The sequence below is a fragment of the Mus musculus genome, chromosome 17 (genome assembly GCF_000001635.26).
Source record: "Mus musculus strain C57BL/6J chromosome 17, GRCm38.p6 C57BL/6J".
Taxonomy (NCBI): domain Eukaryota; kingdom Metazoa; phylum Chordata; class Mammalia; order Rodentia; family Muridae; genus Mus; species Mus musculus.
The window spans coordinates 78,573,398-78,597,888 of NC_000083.6; the positions used below are offsets into that span (position 1 = coordinate 78,573,398).

Here is a 24,491-nt window from a genome sequence, read left to right on the forward strand (position 1 = left end):
ACAGCCAGGGCTACACAGAGAAACCCTGTCTCAAAAAAACAAAAACAAAAACACACAAACAAAAAGAAGAGACCAAAAAATACACAAGTTAAGAATAGGACTAGGAAAGCGAAAGAACTAGAAATCATAAGAGGCAAGAGAATTTCTAGCTGGCACAACAGACATTTGACCCAGAAAAGGGGTCATCTGACCTGGAAAAGGGGTCATCTGACCTAGAGGTCAGGTGCCACGTCCAGTGGGGGAAATACCATGGGGTGGGGGTGGGGAAGTAAAGGCAGGGTCTCTCTGTGTAGCCCTGGCTATCCTGGAACTCACTCTGTAGCAGAGGCTGACCTCGAACTCACAGAGATCCGACTGTCTCTCCTTCCTTCCCTCCCACCCTTCCCCTCTCCCCCACCCCCTTCCTGCCTCCCCCTCCCCCTCTGCCCCCCCCCCATCTTGTGCTGGGGTTAAAGGCCTGTACCACCATGCTCAGTTTAACACCATGCGCATGCGCGGGATTGACTGCACATCTGAGCATACGTTCCCTTAACCGTCACTGCTTTCTAGTGCCTGACTAAAGACCCAGGGCAGTTGTCAGGCTGTAGATCTATGCTTCCTTCTGTCTAAGGTTTAGTGGGTAGTGTTTATTGTTGTTGTTGCTGCTGCTGCTATCGTTGTGGTTGTTTGTGTGTTTTCTTTTTATAGCGGTGTGCTGGATAATTCAGGAGGGAAAATACTTGTTCGGAAAGTTGCTGGGCAGTCTGGTTACAAAGGAAGCTACTCGAATGGGGTTCAGTCTTTATCTTTACCCAGATGGCGAGAGTCCTTCATCGTCGCAGGTATGTCGCACCCTGAGGTCCCTGATGGATGCAGGCATCTGCGGTGACCCCAGGACGAAATGTGATCATCCAGTTGCTGTTAATTTTTGCTGATGGCCTACTCATTTCAGAAATATATCAAACATTATTCTAAAACCTAGAATTATGAAACAGATTATACTTACTTGAAAACTAGAGCCAAGTCAAACCCGGAAATGCTAAAGCACCTCACTGCTCATGTGAACTGCATCACAGCCTCTCAAAAGGATCACTTGAGTGATCTAATGACTGCAGTTGTCTAGTTTCACAATGGAAACGTAGCCAGCTCTCTCAGAACCATCGGGCCCTGCTTCTCCGTTTTTTGGTTATTTCTCCAACCCAGACTTTTATTTGCGAAATATTTAAACTTACAGAAAATGTTAAAAGATAGACCAGTGAACACCCATCTTCCTTCTGCCCAGACTCCTCACTTGTTAATATTTCATCCCGATTGCTTTACCTACTTGAGTATCTATCACTTAAAGAAACATACCTGGGAAACGCTACAAGCGTCTCCAACACTGCATCTGAAAGTCCTTGCCCATGTGTCTCTTTGAGCACAAACGTTTTCCTGAGTAACTACGGTGGCGCCGCATCTGAAAACGAATGTTAATGTAACACTGTCCAAGAAAGAGCTCATATTCGCACCTCCAAAATATTCCTCATAATAGCTTATTCTCTGTTTTTGGATCTGCAATATGATCAAAGATCCTGCCTAGTGTTTACTTGTCTCTCCAGTCTCCTTTAACTCCACCACATCTCATCTTGTCACTAGCCAATGGTAATGACATCTATGGCGTCTAGTAGTATGCCCTACAGTATGGACCAGAAACGGGGCCAGTTGCTTTTTTCGTCATTGCTTTCAATTTCAATATATATTTCTAAAGATATATTTGGGTTTTTTTAATTTTATGTATACGAATGTTTTGCTCGCATGTATGTATGTATACCATGTGTGTGCCTAGGGCGGCCAGAAGAGGATATTAGAACCCCTGGAACTGGAGTTATGCACAGTTGTGGGCCATCATGTGGATACTAGGAACCCACCTAGGCTCCTCTTGCAAGAGCAGCAAATGCTCTTAACCTCAGAGCCATCACTCCAGCCCCTCAACTTAAATATTTTGAAAAGGACAGGTTCTGTGGTCAAACCTCCCTGGCGTCATGGTGCGATGGCCTTGCGAAGGGCTATACTGCCAGTTTTCTTTAATTATTGCTGGTAGCAAATTTGATTTCTTCACCAGTATAATATACTCCTCCAGGGCCAAGATATGTGTATTTAATTAGCAAGCAGAGTGATACTTGAGTAACTTATTACCCAGGAACATTTCCTCAGCAGTTTTAACACCCACTGCCCATCCTAGCCTCACAAATAATACATTAGTCTGTAGTTCTCCAGTATCCCCTCGGGGTGCCAAATGTATAATTTGTACACGTATGTTATGTACAGTGGTACGGTGTCTGCATAACCTCTCACATCCTCTCTGAGCACTATGTCGTCTCTAGATTCACTCAGTACCTAACCCTGTGGATGCTGTGAAAGTGGCTATTCCATTCTTCTGCTTAGGAAATAATGACAAGAAACTAGTCACAGGCAAGCGCCACGCAGCTACAAATTGTTTCCAAGTATTTTAATTGCAGATTAGTTGAATCACAAATTTGGATACTACAAAACAGGGCAAACTGTAACTGCAAAATTATAATTTTCCTAATTATGTCATTCCTTCCACATTAGTGGCTAGCGTCCCTCCCCCAACACCCCCACACGAGGTTGTTTTTAATGTAGACTATGGGCTCATTTAGGGTTTTTCTTTTAAATATAGTATGTTATTTTCTACCACTGACAACAAATCATTATATACTGTTTTTTATTTCATGTCTCCCGAGATTTGGCCAGAGCATTAATTGTGTCACATTTGATTTGGTGCACAAGATAACGTCCTATGCTCTCCTTACCGTTCCGTTGCCCAAGACCCCAGTCTCCTATTTTCTCTGACCTCCCAGCAAGATTGAATTTGATGGGATTATCCTAAGAAGGAATTCTCCAACCCCTACCCCGTGTAAAGAGAAAGGCCTTGATATACCCTAGATCTTCTAGACTGGCAGGTTTTCTGACCTCCATTAAACATCTCGGGCTCCAAACCCATATTTCCTCCATCCATCGGAATTGACAAAAGTGAAAACAGACGTTTTAGGGTTTATCTCGAGTGTGGCGATCTCTGAGCCCCTTACATTACACAAATGAGCTTGGTTTCATTATGGGGTCACGGAAGGGCGTCAACCACAGAGTAAGTGGTAGCAAAGCTTCATGACAAAGAATTTTCCCGGGCAGAAACCAAAGGACAACAGCAATGTCTTGTTGAGCAGTGAGAACGACAACCTTCACATAGGAGTGTGAGAGTTTTCAAACTTATAACTCAGCCTGCGATCCAGGCATTCATTGCACCAGGACTTTAAAGGAAGACTAGAAATGAGGGACAAGAAGTGCTGGGGATTTTTGATGTTGCCATTTGCTCTTTGTTTTTGCAATAAAAGCAGCCTAATAGGTTGACTCTCTATAATTCTCAACTTCCTCTGACCCTCACTCTGCCTTGTGACATTTAACAGAAAATTATTGTGAACAAAGATAATGAGCACTTGTAGGAGGCCTCTTTCAACTGGAGGTAGGTGGGCACGGTCTCATAAGGTTGTAGCCAAGGATACCCTGTGAATCAGAAGTTCACATCAACAAGCCTAACTGGTTTGGGTCAGAGCCCTCTTCAGAAGGCTCAGGTGCCAGTGTGACCTTTCTCTGGGGTTTTATTTCTAATTTTTACAGGTCATTATGCTTCTTCAATTAATCTACTTTGGGAATCTTGCAGCTGTCAGGGAGAGATGAAGTGTGTGGTTCTGGGCTGCACCATCCTGGGACAGTGTTGGCTTGTGAAAGGTCACAGCATGGCAGGTCCCCATTTAACTCACTGCTGTCCTTTGATTCACATTTCAGACAGCTGAGTAGATGCTCATTTGCCTTCTGAACAAAAACACAGAGGACTACCTAATTTTAGGCATAAGAACATAAAAGCGATGGATGGATACCTCTGCCTCCCTCTCTGTGACCTCGGTGTGGCCCACAGCCAGGAGGCCCCTCATGGGGTCCAAACAGCCTCAACCTGGGTCCGCTCAGAGCAGGCCCTGACATGGCTAAAGACTTGGAAATGACCCGTTCTGCTCCCCAGATGATTTTAATGCAATGATGTAAGAGGCACCTGTAAGCCAGAGAGTTTGCCTCATTTTTGCCTTTGAGTGGAACTTACAGATAATGTCTGAATAAAGCTTTGCATCTTTGTGGGCATATGAAGCTCGGAATATGTTTTGATTTCATTTTTCATTACATCTCTGTAACTTTTTAGAGGACATGTCATTATTTGTATTTTTCTCAATGAAAAAAAAAACAGAATCTTGAAGATTATAGCAGCTAATTAAAGGTAAAAATAAGGGCCAGGATGTAGCTCAGTGGTAGAACACTCAGCTAGCATGCACAAAGCCATTGGTTTGCTTCCTGGGACCATCACGATACAAAATGAAGAAGAAAAATAGAAATAGCAAAACAGAAATAGAAACCTAGTTTTTCTTAGTCTCGGGTGCTCCCCTGAGACCTCGAAATCCTTATGCCGTAGAATGATTGGCACATTCCTGGGCGGTCCTCTCTGCCCTCCTCACTCCACTCCATTCTCCACACGACACCACCCCTTATCATTCTCTCCAAGGACTTCCTTGTGTCGAGAGATTGGTGCTTTTATGTAAATGATAGCAAGCCATGCTTCCACCACCCCCACATCTAGAGCATAAGGAGTGTAGCAAGGGGCTAAGCACTGAGCTGTCCCTCACGGGGCTGGAGAGATGCATCCAGCGGTTAAGAGCACTTGATGCTCTTGCAAAGGACTGGTGTTTGGGTTCCTAGCACCCCGTTAAAGGGCTTATTAATGCCTGTGACTTTAGCTCCAGGAGATCCTAACCCTTCTTCTGGCCTCTACAGAGAGAGAGACAGAGAGAGAGACAGAGAGAGAGAGAGAGAGGGAGAGGGAGAGGGAGAGGGAGAGGGAGAGGGAGAGGAAGAGAGAGAGAGAGAGAGGGAGGGAGAGGAAGAGAGAGAGAGAGAGAGAGAGAGAGAGAGAGAGAGAGAGAGAGAGAGAGAGAGAGAGAGAACAGAGGAAATCTTTAAAGCTATTTCCTCATAACTACATGAGGCACTCACTGCTCATGGCCCTGGGATCATCGCAGCTATGCACAGACGAATGAAGATTTCCCGGGGCAGGGAGGAGACTACCTGCATTCCATTGGCACTTTCAATTTTGTAGAACAAAGTCCAGAGTTTAGCATCTCTTGGAAATTAGATGGCTTCACAGGAAATAGCCTTCCAGGGCAATCTCAGTCAACCCAAGATGGATGACTACTTACAACTCTGCTGGATCGTCGATGATCCAGCTCTGGTCTTCTATTGTGTCCTTGCCTTGCATCCAATGTCTCTCCCCAAGTGACCACCAAGGGTTATTTTCAAGGAGGACCTACATACAACTACTTTCAAGCTTTCGTGAAGCTCTGGATTTCTAACAGGTCCCACGGGGTTTGAGGAACTGAGAGGTAGCTCTGCACCCACAGACAGACAGCCCAAGACCTAAAAGGGGCGTAGTACAGTGTTTCCCATCCATCTACCATTGTAATTGAGCACTCAACGCCGTGTGGGTGGAAAACCACTCAGCTTACGTGCCGCATGCATCTTCAGGAGCAAAATAAGAAACTGCGAATGTTAGGCAGCTCTGAGTCATGGGGGTTTTATTACTTCCATTCTATTATTAATAAAAACGTGTTCCGCGGGAAAACAAAATGCCACTTGACTTTCTTATTGTAATCGACCCCGTGCAAGGGCGACAGATGTTAGCGAACTCGAGAGGAATAAATTAGAGATGATCCAACTTATCGTAGCTGAGAGATTTGAAAACCCCAGAAATAAATTTTTCTTTCTTTCTTTCTCTCTTTCTCTCTTTCTTTCTTTCTTTCTTTCTTTCTTTCTTTCTTTCTTTCTTTCTTTCTTCCTTTCTTCCTTTCTTCCTTTCTTCCTTTCTTTTTTTCTTTTGCAGAAAGTAAGCCCCAAAAGGGTGTAGCCTACCCATCGACTCTTACATATTCATCATCGAAAACTGCAGCTGCTAAAGCAGGCAAGTGCCATGTGTTATTTCATCCAAGATGAGCACGCAATGTTGCATTCTAGAAGATGATATGGAAAATAACATCTTACCCAGTCAAGCTCCGCTGACCTTCATGTTGCTTTCTTTAATCAATGCCAGGAACCTGGCACCTCAATCGATGCGATCAGACAGCGTGGCTTGGGAGTGGGATGTTTTCCTGTTGTTGTTCTCACGATTCGATATTGTCTGTATTTGTGTCGTTTCCATTCGGTATGACTGTGGCCTTGAATTTTATGGTATTGTTACTTTAGACCGTGATCAGACCTTATGCCTAGAAGCGTTTCCCGGCAACTAAAAGGGAAAAGGATGCCTCTGCTTGGCCATAAAGCAAAGGGAGGGCAGGAAGGAGAGGGGACGGTGAGCCTTATCCACTAACAGCAAGCAATCAAAGCAATGAATCTGAATCAGTGCAAAACACACATCTCTGGGGCTTAGCCAAGGCAGCCTCCTCGGGAGGGCAGAGACTAAGAAATTCCTCTTCCCAAGTTTCCATGCTAAATCCAGAACAGTGCCCTCCCTGGTGTTCTCTTAAGAGGTGCTTTGATTTCTCACACAGTTGCTCTCTCACGGAGCTTGGCATTCCAGAAACATGGCGGTGAGTGGACTTGGTTCATGTTCTGCTCATGGATGTAGGCTGGACATAGCTCTGGAATTTCAAGAGCTGGCGTTTCTTAAATATTTGCTGTGTGTGAGCCACTGTGACAAGATAAGTAGTTTTTTTTAGTCAGGCCAAATTACTACCAAGATGCCCTGTTCTTCGCCCTAAGGCACAGTTTTGCAGAAAACACAGCTTAGAGAAGTTGTGTAAATTTTTGCTGACAAACAGCAAGGAAGTAGCGAAGCCGAGAGTCAGACACAGACAGTGTGGCTCCAAACACCGCTCTCTAAGTGACTATGCTATACCCGACGAGCCTTTACAAGCATACTTGTTGTTGGGTTGACAGCTTGTCAATGCTTCACCTATACCTTCAGTGACACTTTGATCACAGATGTGATCGTGACATACTTACTGAGTTGCAAGCACATAGCTGTCCTGTTCCTCACCTTAAGAATCAGATCTGAGATCAGCCCTGTCTTCTTTTGGTGAGGACACAAAGAAGGAGTGGCAAAGCCTCCTGATAGTTTCTACTTCGCCCAAGTTTACCTCCTCTGCCCCTATGGTGATTTCTGAATAGGTGAATTGTGTAGATAACTGCTTTCTGTTTTATCGCGGCTACTATCGTCCTGTCCCCATCCCTTTCTGCCATTCCTGGCATACCAGCCCAGGAACCAGCAGTCTCTGCACTCAGAACCCTGGGCTTCTTTCTCTCTGGACTGCCCTGAGGCAGTCCTGAGTCTGAGGTGAGGTTACCCTCTTTCTCACTCTGCCTGTAGCTGTTGAGGGTCTTTGGCCCTGGGGTGTCTTAATGGCACTGATGACCTCAGAGATCTCACGTGTAGAGAGTTGCCAGAGCCAAGTAAGCCTCTGACTTCAGATACATGTGTCGAGCAAGACCCTCTCTCCCTTTTTATTCTGAGGGGAAAGTGCCTCTAGCCTTCCAGAATACTACCCTAGTGCCTCTGCAAAATCCTCTCCACAGGTCTAGGATATACCTGTGACTGTTCTACCTCAGAAAGACTGGCAGGAAATGGGTCGGCCATCTTTACCAGTTCTTGAGGCTTGGGGAGACAGGAGGAAAGAAGGACACACACTGTCACCTAAGCAACCCCACACAAGCATGGCTCCTGGCCTCTCCCTATGTTTTTTTCTTGGTCCTTTTCTTCCAGCTCACTGCCTGGGGAGACTTGGGTGTGGTCACCGTGCAGATTAACCTGGAATGGTCGCCAGCATGGAAAGCTCAGACAAATTATCTGGCATACAAAGTAGTTTTCAGGTCCTCTGGCTTCATCCCTCAATCCAAACCTAAAAGCTGAGGATGCACAAAAGGGGGGCGGGGGCACACAACATCCAATGACCACAGCTCTGACTCCTCTCTGTGCCAGATCTCTGAACTGCAAGAGCCTGAGGCAGTATCTTCCAGGTTTCAGATAAAGAAGAGTTTAGCCACTTGCCCAAGGGTGTGATTGGCTATAAGTGGTTCCTTAGAGGCTGATGGGTTGCGGCATCCTAAACCAGGTAACTGTTGTGAGAAGAGAGCAGGGAACCAGGGTAGGTAAGAGATGCTGCTTCAGATTTTGAAGCCCCAGGTAGTAGAGGCCGGTCCAAAGCTCCCCTTATCTACACCAGCCTTGGCAGAACTGAATTGCCTTCACACACCAAACCCTTGTCTATATGCCTATGTAGTATCTGTAGTGTGGTGAGTCATGGGGTATTTGTGCCCCTCCCACCTCAACTTAAATCTATAAAGTATGCAAAAGTCCCAGTGTTAAAACACAGCCATTGCTGTTGTCACCTGTCCCCATTACCATACCTCCTCAACCTCCTGGGACATATCACCAGGTGTTATTGTCTGTTCCTTATTTCTAGAACATTCACACTTGTCCTTGCACATTTCTTCTTCATCCATCCATCCGCTCACAGGTACTGAGGCCCTTCTGTGGGCCAGACCCAAGCTAAATAATGCGCATGCCAATATCAAAGGGATGTGTGGGGTCTCATTCTGTCTTTAAAGGACGTGTCCACACGGGGCAAGTTCTTACTAATTTATACATGATATTCCAGTGAGAGCTATGAAAGAATGGCCTCGTTGCTAAGTAAAAAGAAAGAAATCCTTTAGTGAGCAAAAGAGAAAAGAAGTAGATTAGGCCAACTGTGGCTCAGGTCTCAGCACGCTGCATACAATGTTTCCTAGGTTCCCAAAGAATGAGTTAACTGGTAAATCAGGTTAGGATGACTCCCAAAAGCATAGCCAAGGTCTTAAGTGGCAAATTATCTCGCTTGAACCCTGGTAGGTATCTGATTTGCCTAGCAGGGCTCACGCTGGGGACAGATATTACCTGAAATGTGAAGGCTGTCTCTCCCAGGCTGTTAGCATCTATTAAGCAGGCAGCTGCTACTTGGCTACTGCCTTCCTTTTGCTCTGAGCAGAATAAACACAGGTAAGTGTTGATTTGCATAAATGCCTGAAAAAAAAAACTGGGGAGGCACATTCCTGGCATCAAAGAAGGCTGAGGAAATCTGCTACAGAGGGAGTGCCAGGAAAGTGCCCTCCTGCCTCCCCTGGGCAGTTTGCTAAGCCCTACCCTGCAGGAGGCAAGACTGGTTCTTACTGCAGTAAGTTTTACCTCCCAGGCATCTCCTGCCCTCACTGCCCATATCCAGCACAACACACACACACACACACACACACACACACACACACATACAGTGTGTACTGTCACCACCTCTGACAGTAAGCTTCGATGAGATCGCCAGAGATCTTGAGATATGTACAGGAATTCTTATGTGACAAAGAGACCAAGGTCCATCTTTCACTTTCTTCCCTTCTTGTGGACAAAAAGAGGGTGGGTTTGCAGTCAACCGCCCTTGAGTTCAAACCTCATCTCTACTTCTGTTCATCCTTGTAACTGAGAATACTGCCTGACCTCTTGAAAAGCCTGTCCCTTAGCTTAACATAGGAAAATTTGTGTCCACTTCCAGGAAGGACTGTGACAATCTTCGCCAGGAATGTTGATGTAAAAATCCTCCAAAGTGGCAGAATACAGTGGACAGGCAGTGGATCTTAGACCTCCTGCCCTAGGGTACAGCCCTAAGGCTCAGAGTGAGTTATTGGTGAGAAGAACCAACACTCAGACCTATGGGCACCTTGGCTCTGTCCTTGTCACAGCTACAAGGCACACTGCTGTTCCCTGCAGAGGGGGAAGGCATACATAGCATGCATACATAGCATCATGTCAAATGTCAACTCTGACCATTTACTGGATCCCTACATGCACAATGCACAGAGTGGGGGACTTGTACACTTTATCCAAATCATGGCAGCAGCCCCACCAAGTAGGCATGACGGTCCCCGTTCATAGAAGACAGGTTAGGTTAGCTTTAGAAGCAAGACTGGCAAGGGTCGGGAGGGCTAGGAGCTCAGCCTGGCTTGGGCTGCAGTTCTTAGATCAAAAACGGACCTGTCTGAGACAAGCTTCTGGGGAAGCAATTCCTGGTGGCTGCATTAGTAACCCCCTGAGCTGAACTCCATGGAGCTGTCAGGTGTAGGAGGCCTGGGGCTCCATCTGCTGCTATGGAGAGGTAGCTGCTGGGGAAGCTGCTCTTGGCTATGCCCAGATGAATCATGCAATGAGAGTTTGGGGGGAAAGCTTCTGAGAGGAAAAAAAATATTCCATCTATCTGACACCGCCGGCAGAAACCATTCAACAGGGTATTATGTCAGATTGCTCAGAGTGAACCAAGAGTGTGACATTCTGTAAGGAACCTGGAGAATTAGGTTAGGGACAGTAGTGTCCTCTTCCTCCAGAATAAAGATGGTTCAAATGAACGACAGAGAATGAACAAAAACATAGACAGAGACGCACGACTCTTGAGTAAATTGACCAAGCATCTGAAAGCAGCTGAGTCCAGGGTCATTGGCTCCCCTTGTGAGAGTTAATCTCTGGCTCTCTTGAAAATGAATATTCACAAACAGAGATGACTGGGGTAGTCAAGAGCCTAGTAGGATCTGGCCAATGGAGTAAGAAAAAGATAATTGTGATTTTTGAACTGCAGTAAGTTTATGATAGGAAGATGTTCTAGTGAAAGTTGAATTGTGGATGAATTAATGATTTGAAAGTAAGGCTATACTTGCCCGATAGTTTATATGAATATGTGGATCCTGATCCTGTCAATTGAAATCTACAAGCAGTTCTTCTTGGTACCACCTCCCAATGTGACCAAACTCGGGCCTGCATCTCCCTCAAGAGGAGCTAAGAGCTTCTCACATCAGCATGGGGCAGAGGATCCCTCCTGAGAAATTAAACATGTCTGCAGGACTTATTACGAATGGCTATCATTCAAAGTAAAAGGACTGTCATACACGAGGCAGTCTGGGCCCTGCCCCAGGATGGTGCAGATGCCAACTGAAGCCCAGAAGCCCTCCATGGCTCTGTAATAATTGTCTGGCCCAGTCTTCTGGCTGATTTGAAGATGGCTAACTGTTGGCAAGCAACAGGGTAAATGAAAATGAGAAATCTGCTTCCTATCCACAAGAATTCAGACAGAATGGCTGAATAGAACCCTGATCCTGGGTTTGGTTTGGGTGTTGTTGTTGTTGTTGTTGTTGTTTGTTTTTCATCTGGCCTGCTCTCCCAAATTAGTGTCATGGTTTCACCTCTAAAAAGCAAAGGTGACAGATGTGGAAGGGAGCGGGTGGCAGTGCTGAGCAGCGGGTGTGAACACCCCATCAAATGCTGTCTGCAGGGCTGTAGCTCTGACTGACACTCTTCTAGGATGCAGCGCCAAGTATAGTGTCATGTGACGTCAAGGAGCCTATAGGATGGAGAAAGAGGCCTCGTTTGCCCTCAGATGTTATTCCCTTAGCCTGCTTTTCCACGTGTCTAAAATGCATCAATCCCAAACACAGTGACCAACAACCAGAGCCAGGATGCTATTGTGAGCTGAGAAAGTCCCCTCCAAAAGATACTGAAATCCCTACCCCTGGGAGGGGACCTGAGTGTGCCCTTATATGGAGAGGAGCGTAGTGCTAGTATGATTAAGGGTCTTGACACTGGATATTTTCCTGAATTATCTGGGTAGACCCTAAAATAATCACATACATCTCCATAAAGGGGAAGTAGAGAGAAATTCCTTCACAGACCGCGAAGGACTGAGGATGCTAACCTCAAAAGCAGCCACAAACTAACCCAGAGGAACTCGGCTGATGCAGGAACACAGTCTACCCTCGGGCTTCCTTGGGGAAGCTCAGTGCTACTAATGCTTTAAGTTTGACCCTTTAGTCCTCATTTTGAAATCCTGGGCCCAGAAGCATAAAAAAAAAAAATGGAACCCTGGAGCTTTAAGCCTCCAAGTTTAGGGCAGTGTATTACGACAGCACCAGGACACCAGATGCCCAGTTACAGAAGGTGATGCGTTCCACTTGATGCCCAATAGCCACTGGCAATAGACCCAGAGCTAAGAGGGCTGATCATGAGGGGAGCTGTTATGTCTCTTTATGGCCCTGGTCCAAGTTCTCCAATATAGTCTCCAGCACTCATGAGGTAACCCCTCTTGTCTAAACCTCAGGGAGACTCTGAGCAACTGGGGCACCCGTAAATTGAGACTTTTCAACTAGAGCCTTGGATCATCCCCCCACCCTCTAGAAAATGACTTCCCACTCAGGCTCAGAGATGGCTCAGTGGTTAAAAGAACTTGCTGCTCTTTCAGAGGACCTGGGTTAGATTCTCAGTACCCGTGTCGGGCAGCTCACAAACCCCGTAACTCCAGCTCTAAAGGATGGGATCTAACTCCCTCTTGCGGCCTTCCCCGACACTGCACTCAAATGCATAAGCCCACACATATACGTAATTAAGAATTAAAATAAATCTTAAAATAGCCTCCCACTCATACTCATGCAAGAAGTCAAAACCAAACTCAATGGCACAATTATAGGATATCAAAGTGGGGGGGGGGGGGACTTGTTGGGGGAAAGGGCTCCAGGGCAGGGAGATGATGAGAGTGAGTGACAGGAAGTGAAATGTCCCAAAGTCAGTATACACACATGAGAGGCTATAAAAGGATAACGGCGGGACACAAGCTAAACCTTCGTAATTTAGGAGAGCCTAGATGGTCCTTGCCATTGAGTTAGTCCCATCATCCCAATTATTGGCAAGACATCTGAGGCCAAAAGTCAGCTTGACCGCTCAGGAACCAACTTAAACCAGCATGTATTCTGTAAGGGTGAGCCATGGTAGGGGTGCTGGAAGGACCGTGCATCCATAGACCAATTGCAACTGAGATAGCAAGGCTATAGAAAGGGAAGAAACGGAAACAGTTGTTAGAAATTGTTGTTAGAAATGAAAACAAACCACTGCTCGTGGGGCCTGGCAAAGTAACGTGGCAACGAATCAGGGTTCGGCCTTTTCTATGTTGCTATGGTTTCGAACTGCAACCTAAATGTGTTGTTTAATCTTTGTTGATTGGCTTATCGCTCTGAAACTGTACGGGCTGTCTATACAGATTCTGCACTCTACAGCAATAGCACCAGTCTCTGCTAAAAGACAGTGGTGGTCAGTGACTGTTTTGTGGGCACCAATGCAACTCTGCTTTCTCACAGGTGAGACCACAAAAGCCTATGAGAAGCCATCTATTCCAGGGACAACCATACAGCCTGTCACCCTGACACAGGCTCAAGCTACCCCTGTAGCTGAGGTCACCCACAGATCCACCTCAAAGCCATTTGCAGCATCTGTCACCAACAGCCCCAGACCCCAACCTGTGGGCCACAGGAGTCAGGAGATGGGTGAGTAGATGGGCCATGTATCGCTGTGTACCACACGAGCAGAATGGTGTAACCTTAGAGGAACAGCTGTTGGGGGGTCTGGGTATGTAGTCTCCAGCTCTCACCCTTTTGACTAGTGACTCAGGGGTGTGTGAGACTTTCACCAGGTGGGAGGCAGCAGGTTCTATCTTCCAGGTTCAAAACACAATTACCATTGTCATACTCGAGAAGGTAGGGTAGCATACCTGTTTGTCAGGTACAAACATTACCTTTCCTCCCTCCGGAAGCTCGCGTGAAAGACAGTAGGCTTCGCTCTGACCGTTGTCGTGCTCTGGACTTTGTTTCCTTAAGTAATAAATAGCCCATACCCAGAAGTCTTTAGATGTTAAGAATAAAGCCTAAAGACTCCCTTTAGGAGGTCAGATAGTGCTCGTATCTGCTTGTCACATGCACAGGCTTCTGTCTTCACTACCCAGAGATAAACGGCACCTGTGTCAGTTCAAACAGTTTCCTGGTGGGGGAGGGGAGAGGGATGGGAAGTTGTGCAATGGGCTCGCCATTATCTCAGGTTTCTCTGAGTCGTTCTTGTCTGCTGACACGTTTTTTTTTTCCTTCTGGGAGGAAATTCCCAGGACTGACTTTTTTTCAGCCTGACCCAGTTTTCAGTCATCACTGCTATGCAGCCTGACCCTTCCCTTCCCTGGCAGAGCCTCGGCATCTGTCTACCCGTCCTTTGGTTTTTCCACAGAAGAAGTCCCACTGTCAACACACTGGGCATTTTTTTTTTCTGAGTAACCCACACATATTAGCTTACTGGGTCACAACAACTCCGTGGAGCCGATCTATATGACTTCTAACTGGAAACAAATCCATTGTTACGGTGACTAACCTGAGGATGAAGGGGGATAAGGGAAAGAGAGGCCAAGGTCACACGGGCAAGCAAGCAGAGCAGGAATCCAAACTCCAACGCCTGGAATCCCTGCCATCAGCAAACACATCAGTACAGCCGGAGCCGTGGAGGACCACACGTTGACCAGGACAAAGTGGCAAGATTGGAGGCTGCTGGGCGTCCCTGGTTTGATTTAATGATTTAATTTAGTATTAATAGTCACTGTCAGGATACACACCACATGTGTAGTCCCTAGGCCAGGTGTAGCACACACACTTTATCGTAGTCTTGCCAACGATGCCTGAAAGTTGTGGCTTAAAGATCCCAAGGCAGAGACTCATAAAAATAATTTGTAAAGTTTTGAAACACTTCAGACATGCTCCCCACTCCATCCTATTCTTGTTATTTCTATTACACTTAATAGTAACACAAGTTATTGATACCTGGCAAGAAAAGAGAAGTATTCTGGGGTGCTGGGTAAGCAGGGCTCACAGGAGTCCCTAAAACCAGAGCTTTTTCTCTATTCCATCCCAAGTGCTTGGCTTTCGAGTCCTCCACTCTTTCAAACACATTCTAGTATCTGAATCGGTAGTTGTCCCTCCCAGAGGGCATCTTATGTAACGGCACAGTGAGTGCGTGGCTTGTTTTCTTGGCTACACTGGCAGCTTGGAAGTCTTGATGCCAATTTGGCTGGAAACCCCTCAAAAAAACCTGAGGTAGTGACTCCCAAGCTGGCAGGGCTCTGTTTCTCCTGGCTTCGGGACAGGGGCTTTGGACAGCAGCCTCCCAGCCTGCCAGTGTTCTCTGTTCATGGTCACACAGCGCCTGCTTCTCTGCAACCCACACAGTGCTGAGCAAGTCCTTGGAGAGGGAGAGGTCTCTGTGCAGCAGGCACCGCAGCTGTTAAGACGGGAGCCCAAGTAGGCAGGGATGGAGGACTTCTCAAGCGTGGCATTGTCCGCTCAAAGGCATTCTGCAGCCAAGAAGAGAAGTAGATGCAGATGTCCAAACGCGTTTGTCCATTTAGAGGAATAGGTGCATTGAGACGCTTTTCACATCCCATACAATAAATTTCTTGTGCAGGGGGTGGTGTCCATACGGCTACACGGCTATCGCTACAATCAAATTCTAGAAGTTTCATCATTCCCAAAGGAACCTCGATCCTACAAACCTGAGCCACCACCCTCTTGGCCTTATATCCGCTGTTCTTAACATGTGGGTTGTGGTCCAATGACCCTTTCACAGGTGTTGCCTAAGACCATCAGCAAATAGAGATATTACATTACAATAACAATATAATTTCATACCAGTAGCAAAAGTACTGCTCTACAGTAGCAATAAGAATAACGTCATGGCCCGAGGTCACCCCAACATGAGGAACTGTCTTAAAGGGTCACAGCATTAGGAAGGTTGAGACCTGCTGTCCTAGATAAACATCTATCTGCTTTTATGAATGACTCTCTTAAAAAAAAACTTATGTAAACATGAGAATTTTACTTTGTACTGAGTCTGCAGTTTTCAATGTGAACTTTGTGGGCCCCACATCCTGTTCCATCATCAAATGGATGAAACCTACCCCCTGCCTCTACCATGTGTGGTACCTCCAGGAAGATGATCTATAAGCTTGATCACTAATGATGATGTAAGTGGTCTTCTGTCCTTTTATAAAATATAATACATACTTAATGAGAGACCATGTGATAAAATGGACTAGGGATATGAGTTGCTGTGACTCTTTAACCCAACTACATGAGATAATATTTAGTAGATACATAACTATCTTTGAAATTCTAAAAAGCTGAGATAGTTTGCCAAGGAATTAGAAAGCATTCCTTAGAGTATCGACTGAGAAGTCAGTCATTACCATATTTTTCCCTGTTATATGTGTGACTGAAACAGAAAGATTCTCCAAGCAGATGTAACTGGGAAATTCAGGCAAAGCCTAATTCATTTAAGAAACATTTTGTATGTCTATTAGGCATCAGAAAACATTCTAGGATCTTGGGTTATATCAGTGAATACCCCACCTCAACACACTAAGGCCCATAGCTGATCCCTTCAGCTCAGGACACCTGCCACGTGGGTAGCTGGCATGGGGACTGTGTGTGCATGAGGCCTGAGAGTCCTCTTTGTTCTACGCTGAAGTCGATGCTCAGACAGAACATCGTACCTTAGACTCCAAGTGGTTCTCAACCTTCCTAATGCTGCGAAGCTTGATGCAGTCCCTCATGTTATGGTGACCCCCCCAATCAGAAAAGTATTTTTATTGCCACTTCATAGCGATAACTGTGTTAGTGTTATGAATAATACAGATATATGATATGTGGGACATCGGATATACAATATCTAGGGGTCACGACCCACAGGTAGCTAACCTTTGCCTTAGCAGGCAGTTAACAGGAAAAAAAAGTAAATATTTAGGAGAGACAGGGGCTCTCTCATGTGAAAGAAAGCTCAGGTGTAGGAGGACTCCCAGGAAGAGGAGGTTGGACACTATGGTCCTTTCACTGACCCATGAATGTACACGCCAAGGGTAGGAGTACTAAGCCAAGAGCCAAAGGGACAGAGACAGCTCACAGGACAGGAATAAGGCTGTCTTCATGGGAGAGGCTGAGATGGTTCCAGTGACCCCTGGAGCGTCCAGCACCAGAGAGAGTCACTCAGAGAGCCAGATTCGCCACCTAGTTAGAAAAGATGTCTAGCCGGGCGTGGTGGCTCACGCCTTTAATCCCAGCACTCGGGAGGCAGAGGCAGGTGGATTTCTGAGTTTGAGGCCAGCCTGGTCTACAAAGTGAGTTCCAGGACAGCCAGGGCTATACAGAGAAACCCTGTCTCGAAAAAAACAAAAAAACAAAAACCAACAAACAAAAAACAGACCATAGGGGCAAAGAGCGCTACCTAGTGGCAAGGCATAGAAATGGCAGGGCTGTTCATTTGCCCTCCAGACCTACCTGGGCAAGGAAGAGGAGAAGGAGAAGGACAGGGGCAGGGGAGACCAGTGTCTACCAGTGAACTCCTCGCTGATAGGTTTGCCAACTGGGGAAGTTTCCCTTCCGTAAGGTGTCTGGAGAAAGTTTTTCTTAAAACCCAATGTTTTAAAAGACAAGCATTCCTAAAGAAAAAAAAAAAAAAAGATGGAGAAGACTATGACCAGGCAAGCTACACTAGAACTACAAATGGCCAATAAATATATTCTTAAAAATATATGAAACTGTATGAGGAGTCCAATACATGCCATCGAAACAGAAAGCTGTCATACAGAGATTTACAGTTTGAGCATGAGTGTGGAGAAATGACAGAATTCACACTTCCAAGACAGAGAAGTCTAGGGTAAGTATTATCCAAGGGTGAAGAAGAGGCATGGAATGTGTTCTCGGGAAGGGAAATGAAGATTTACTCGCTCATCACTAGAAATACAGGTAAAGTTACAATACAGCTGCTGAGTGGTGTGCAGAAGAAAATGAGCTACATATATTCGGCAAAAGGCTTTTCAGCCATAAAGAAAAATGCAGCTGCGGCATTTTCAAGAAAAACGGAGGGGACGGTAGGGATCAACATTTTTCAGAAAAATAAGGCAGAGCCCAAAAGAGAAATACTCTGCGTGCTCTCCCTTATGTCTAGATTGGTGGGTGTGGGACGAGCAGAGAGAAAAGTCTGAAAGGAGAAAGGTAGGCAGACAACAGAACCAAGAAGGTGAAAGGGTAATGGGATGTGTGTGACATCAGGATACGGGGATTATCTGAGGCTACATGCATATAAAACACCATAACTAAACCCATGACTGCCAATGCTAACCTTTAAAAAGCTGGTATGTGTGGGGTGCCGCGCGTGAGCATGGGGAAATAAAGGGGTGGGAGAGATGACCCACATTCCACCAGAGCCCTGGGGCTCTGGGAGGGTGGACTTGGGGGACTGCCGTGCACTCTCCACGCCTTCCCGGTAGGCGTCTGGCTGTGGGAAGCCACAGAACCTCAGTCCGCGGGGGCAGAGAGGGAGCAGTCTGGGGTCCCTGGGCCTCATGGAGTCCAGAGACAACAGGTTCTAGCTCTTGGGCATCAAAGCGGGACACCTCGAAAGAGCTGAGAACGGGTGGGGGCCCAGGGTCGGCTCAGTCTGCCCCGGGGCTCGAAAGGAGAAGGGGCAGGAGAAAAGGCACTGGGTCGTTCTCACGCAGTCGAGTCTGGCTAGCTCAGGTGGCTCGTTTGGTGGGGCTTGGGTTGGCTGGTTACCTTGCTGTTGCCAAGTAACTGTGGGGAGGAGCTTACCTGGCTGTAGCCAGAATAGCAGGAGCTTGGGACATTGTCTATAGTGCCAGGATTGTGGAGTTGAGGAGTTGATGTAGTGTCAGGCGCTTGTGTCTGTGAGCATAGCTTACGGTTCGGTCCCTTGTAGATTTTTCTACTGGGTCTCCCGAGTAAGCCTTGCTTGACCAGAACACAGACTGCCTTTCAACGGTCCAGCAGGTATGAACGGGCACTGGCTGGTGTGAGACTGGCCCGTGGTACGTTTCTTGGCCAAAGAAGTGAGGTACAACATGGGCTTCTAGCCCGGTCCTGCACCGTGAGAACATGTCCACAGAGCAAGGGTTGTATTGCTAACATACTAAAATCAGAAGCCAGCAACTGCTGGATAGACAACCAAGTATGGCTGCTGGCCGTGCATTGTATATGGAGATAACTTCTTTACAGTGAGCCTGTGTTCTTTTTTATGACGGGTACAGATAATAAAGCTGCTTTGCGTTCATGTCACATGACTGAAGCAAAGCCAAAGGAGAAGAAAAAAAAATCCATCACGGCTAGCCCTGAAAGAAATTAGAATCTTCTCACCAACTTTCCCTTCTTCCCCACTATGAAGCGTGCTTGTCTTTCTTTCCCTCGGTCGACTTCTTCCTCCAGGGGGCGCTGTGTTTCCCTATGCAAGCTCCTCTAGCTCTCTTCTTGTAAAGCCTTCCTTCAGAGAAGCCGCCCAGGAAGCAATGAAATGCAGTTGACTCTCTCCCAGAGTAGTCAAGGCTAACCCAGTGGACGCTTCGGAAAAAACGACTGAAAGCTAAGGATTTGTATCAACTCCGTGTTTCTGCATTTTAGGCAAATTTAAGCGACATTTCTGTTGAGAAGAAGTGCTTTAACCTCTCCACAAGCGGCACCGCTGAGGGGGAATTATTTTTGAGAACAAGGAAATTTAAGAAATATGGCCCTTATGAATAAGGGACTTACTTTGCCAGCCATAAAATACAAGGATGCTTAGTGCCTGGACTACCTAGCCACTTCTCTAAATTCAGTCATATTGGTTGGATTGATTGATTGATTGGTTGGATAATTGATTGATGATTTTTTTCATTCTATCTATCCATCTGTCTGTTTATTTATTTATTTTCCATTCCAATGCCTCCTCCAGGGCAGGTCCAAACTTCGCAAAGGTTTTGCCTTGGTTCTGACCTTAGTCTAGACTTGCTATGTTGGCTCATGGAAAGAATGAGAACTAGCTAGATTCACATTCATGCTCTGAGCAGTCCAACTGTGCTTCCAGGTCTGTGGTCCCCCGCCACCTACACGAGCATCCCACACAGTCCTGTTGCCGGTCCAGGTGAGGCCTCGGCTGTCCTTCTCCATGCTGCCCCGAATGTTTGCGACAACCCAGAACCCTCCCCACTTGGTTTTGAGCTAACAGATAGCTAATAGAGTAGTTGGGCCAACAGAATGCTCTGCCCTCGGGTCTGTGAAGAAACCTGTAAGGAAAGTGAGGAAGACATTAAGTAAGCCAGCCCTTTGCCTGATCTCCCTTTCCCAGAGGCAATCTCTTACAGGTTATAATGGCAATTCCTAAGGACTCAGTATCCAGGCTCTTAGACACCTGAAAAGAGCAACTCTCTGGGGCTCAAGCATGGGGAAACTCACTTAAAAGATCAAGGGAAATTTTTATCGTCTCCCAAGAAAGGGCAGAGTGCATGTTGGTTGGGGTCATCTGTGATGCTTCCGGGGGAAAAAAAGCATCTTATCTCCCAGGAGCGTGCCTGTGAGTTGCAACACACGGGGCTTGCCTCTCTTCACTTCCACACAGGCTTTAATGAGTTGGTGCTGCACCAGAGGCTGCAGCAGGGCTCTGCAGCTCTGACAAAGCTCACAGAGAGTAGAAAGGGGCAGAGAGCAGGACCGGTGCTTCCCACAAGTTCCCACCAGGTCTGCTCTGGGAGCTGATTGGCTGGCTAAAACTAGCTAATTCCCATTGAGGCCATGGGGCATGAGGAATAGAGAGACCAGGACTGCCATGAAGTATGGATCTCTCCCCGCACCCTGCTGTTTATGCTTTGCTTGTTTATTTAATAGTATGTGTGTGGGTGTCTTCCCCACATGTGTGTATGTGCACCACATGCGTGCCTGGTGCCTGCAGAGGTCAGAAGAGGGCGTTGCATCTGCTGGATCTGGAGTTGTGGATGGTTGTGGGCCACCATGTAGATGCTGGGAATCTAAGCTCCACCCCCTTCATCTTCTGCAAGAACAAGTGCTCTTAACCGTCAAGCCACCTCTCCAGCCCCATAGCTTCTGTTTTGTTTGACACATGATAAGAGATAAGATCCACCCTGCATCACACACACACACACACACACACACACACACACAGACACACACACACACCCATAAGCTGCACAACCACACTGTCATCTTGGCTTCAGAGCCAGAACTGGCCAAGCCATGGGCCATCTGCTCCTCTTGTTCCCCTGACGGAGATGTCTGCCTTCGCTGCAGCCCCTAACGTGGCACCAACCACAGATAACTCAGCTGATGCCAAACACTCTCTGGACCCGAGCCACTCTCAGCTGGGGACAAAATAAGAGAAAAAAAAGCAGTCAGTGGTTGTCTGTAGATCTGCTGAGCCCGTAGAATCCCCACAGGTACCCACAGGCCAGAGGTTCCGGAGGCCTCTTATGGAAGACTGCATAAGCAGGTATCAGCCTAGGCAAACCGCTCGCCCCTTCTAGTCTTGTATCCTAGAAATGGACCTCCACTGTGGCCTTTGGTTTCTCCAGCTCAACTCCAGGTCAACAGAGTTTCAAGACACACCAAGTCATTTTAGCTTTCAGGAGGTATCTTTGGTTTGACTGTTCTCAGTAAGACAAACAGGAGGGCCTCAATCAAGCCAGAGACCTAAATGCTTATATTACCTTGTGTTCCCTCCAATCCAGGCTGGCTTCTGGGATAAAGTGCAAATACCTAACGGCACCACGTGAGTCAGACATGTGTCAGGGGTGGATGGGACCCAGGCCTCATTCCCAGGCTCCAGGTCCCTTTTCTTTGCTGGCTGACCACCTTTGGATTGATTCGAGGTTTTGTTCTATTGAATGCATTTGGGCCCATTGCATTTTTCTAATCAAATCATAATCAAATCTCCATCTCTTTTGTTCTCTGAGTCTCTGCTTCCTCTTCCGTCTGCTTCACGTTTCTAATGTTTAGACCTACAAATATGTTCTTAGCTCCCCTCACCCAGATCTTGTTCATTTCTTCAGCTCTTTCCTATCTCACTAATTATCCTAGTTAGACTTAACCAGACTAGACTCACATGAGACTCACAATGGAAGGAGTGCCCAGATCAGAATAGCCTGTGAGCTTGTCTGGAGTAGTCATCTTGATTTTTAATTGATATGGGAGGTCCTTGTCCACCATGGGCAGCACCATTCCCTAGTCTTGTAGTCCTGGGCTATAAGAATGCTAGCTAAGCCTGAGCCTGGAAGCAAGCCAGCAAGCAGCATTCCTCCACAGTTCCTGCCTTTGAGTTCCTATCTGAAATCTTTTCCTGACTTCCCTCCATGACAGATTATAACTTGAAAGTATAAAACAAACAAATCCCTTTCCTCCCACTTGCTTTGCTCAGAGTATTGTATCTCAGCAACAGAATGGAAACTAGAACGCCATCATCCACACAGCTGCCCTGAACCACTCAGACCCTCCCATAATTCTCAGCATGTTCTTGCCCGGAGTCACTCTGCCAGACCAAAGATGTGCAGAAATGGATAGCCATGGAATCGCACAAAGACTCCTGCAGACAGGAGAGACTATCTATATACGCTGAGTCAAGGCGGGTAAGTATATCTAGGGCTGTTAGGTCTCCAGTCAGCTGTTACCATGTCACACATGCCACACATGTCATACATTTCACACATGCCACACATGTCATACATGTCACATGCCATGCATGGCTCATGTGTCACATGTGTCATGCATGCCATATATGTCACATGTGCCATACATGTCACGTATGTCATACATGTCACATATAGCATGCACAACACATTTGTCATGTGTGTCACATGTCACACATGTCACACGTGTTACACGTGACATGCATGCCATGCATGTCGCATGTGTCATACATGCCACATATAGCACACATATTATATGTGTCGTGTGTGTCACATTTCACACATGTTACACATGCCATATGTGCCACATATGTCACACATGCCATACATGCCACACGTTATATATATCACACCTATCACAAATGTCATGCATGCCATACATGTCACACATGCCACACATGCTACATATGCCACACGTCATACATGTCACATGTGTCATACGTGTTATATATGTCATGCATGCCACACATTGCATGTCATACATTTAATACTTGCCATATATTTCATGCATGCCACACATGTCATGCATGTCACACATGTTATACATGCCACATGTGCCATACACATCACACATGTCACACATGTCATATATGTTATACATATCATACATGTCAAGAAAGTTGCCCAGTTTCTCAACTATAAAACTGTAAGATCCTAGAATTACAAAGGATTCTATAAAATGCATCTGGGCAAAAAATTAATCCTCACAGAAGCAAAACCTCTTTGAGGTCTTAAATCACCAACTCATCCTCGGACTTCCAAAGAAAGTCTGATATTCTAAACGGCTTCCAATTAGAGAGACAACTTCAAATCCATGACCCTCAACTTAATATCTCGTCATTTCTGGAGTAGATTTCTCCAGTTCCTCCAGTGAATCCTTCCGTGACTTGCAGTGTGTGGCAGAGCCCTGCACCCAGGGCAGAACACAACGCCTGTGTCTGAGAATTACTGCTCCTTTGAAAACAGTGCAGACTCCAACTGGGCAAACTGCCTTGCAACTGGCTCCTCTCCTGTTGAGCCTGCAACTACTCAAGCCCCTGGAATTGTTCTGTTCTACTGCCCCTAGAATCAGCAGGCCGCCCGAAGCCTGTCTATGCATACTTGAGTATGTGTACGTGGGTCAGAATATCAAGCATGGCCCCGTGGGCTCTGTCTGAGTCAAAGAAGCTTCCCTGACCTGGAAATCTAAGCATGGAATTAGTGTTTCCATGAAAAACGTTTTCCAGGTCCCAAATAAATATCTCACTGTGTGTATTGGAGGATCTCCCGTTGGTAAACGTGGGGCCACTGATGCTCTCTGGCATAAGTTCACACCAAGGATAGAAAATGTCCCCAGTGGTCTCTAAAAGTGCCTGTGCAACAGGCTACTGGCATACCAGTACCGTGGGCCTGTATTCTCTTAGCACTTCCTGTGTGGCTATAGCAAAAGGAAGTCTGGGGGAAATGCGCTGCCCTCTTGTCCTAGGGATACACAACCAGGAAAGGGGACGGGAAGATACTAGCATCCCTTAGCTCTGGAGGCCTGCTACACCATCAAACTTCCACTTCCTCCTCCAAACTACACCTCAGGGACCCACCAGGGAGGAACCTGGGGCCTGTCAGGCCACCTGGGCTTCAGGCCCATAAAACTTTATAGTCCTGATGGCTACATGTTGCAGCTCCCTCTTGGGTCCCATGCTAGTGATTTCCAGACGTGCAGAGAAACAGAGATAACTGAGACCTGCCTCAGTGTCACATGTGACGTGTCAGAGGGGCAGGGACCATCATCTTAGGTCCTCTTGAAGGCTTAACCACGGTAGTGGGAGTTATAGGTGATGGTGCCAGGCCAAGCTTCTCTGTGGTGTAATAAAGTACTCTGAGATACTGGAACAACAGTGGTCCTCTCTCTCTGTGTGTGTGTCTGTCTGTCTGTCTGTCTGTCTGCCTGCCTGTCTGTCTGTCTCTCTGTGTGTGTTTGTGTGTCTCTGTGTGTGTGCCTGTGTGTGTGTGTGTAAGAGAGAGATTAATAGAGGGATAGATTAATAGATTGGTGGATAGATG

The 24,491-nt window shown here is 46.6% G+C and overlaps 1 protein-coding gene and 1 long non-coding RNA gene across 7 annotated transcripts in view; one reads left to right on the plus strand and one right to left on the minus strand.

The window, feature by feature from the left end:
* The window catches only part of Gm32573, a 65,585-nt gene extending 50,719 nt beyond the window's left edge, over positions 1 to 14,866 (minus strand). For both annotated transcript variants that reach the window (XR_001782251.2, XR_876969.2), the window contains exon 1: positions 13,695 to 14,866. This is a non-coding gene — a long non-coding RNA (predicted gene, 32573). The remainder of the gene's footprint in view (positions 1 to 13,694) is intronic.
* The window catches only part of Vit (vitrin), a 119,359-nt gene that overhangs the window by 65,347 nt on the left and 29,521 nt on the right, over positions 1 to 24,491 (plus strand). For 4 of the 5 annotated variants that reach the window (XM_006525028.3, NM_028813.2, NM_001197028.1 and 1 more), the window contains 3 exons: positions 688 to 821; positions 5,957 to 6,034; positions 13,261 to 13,446. In XM_006525028.3, the coding sequence (XP_006525091.1) occupies positions 688 to 821; positions 5,957 to 6,034; positions 13,261 to 13,446 (398 nt within the window). Of the gene's footprint in view, positions 1 to 687; positions 822 to 5,956; positions 6,035 to 13,260; positions 13,447 to 20,797; positions 22,392 to 24,491 lie in introns of those variants that run through there. The other variant, XM_017317699.2, reaches the window with a different exon arrangement.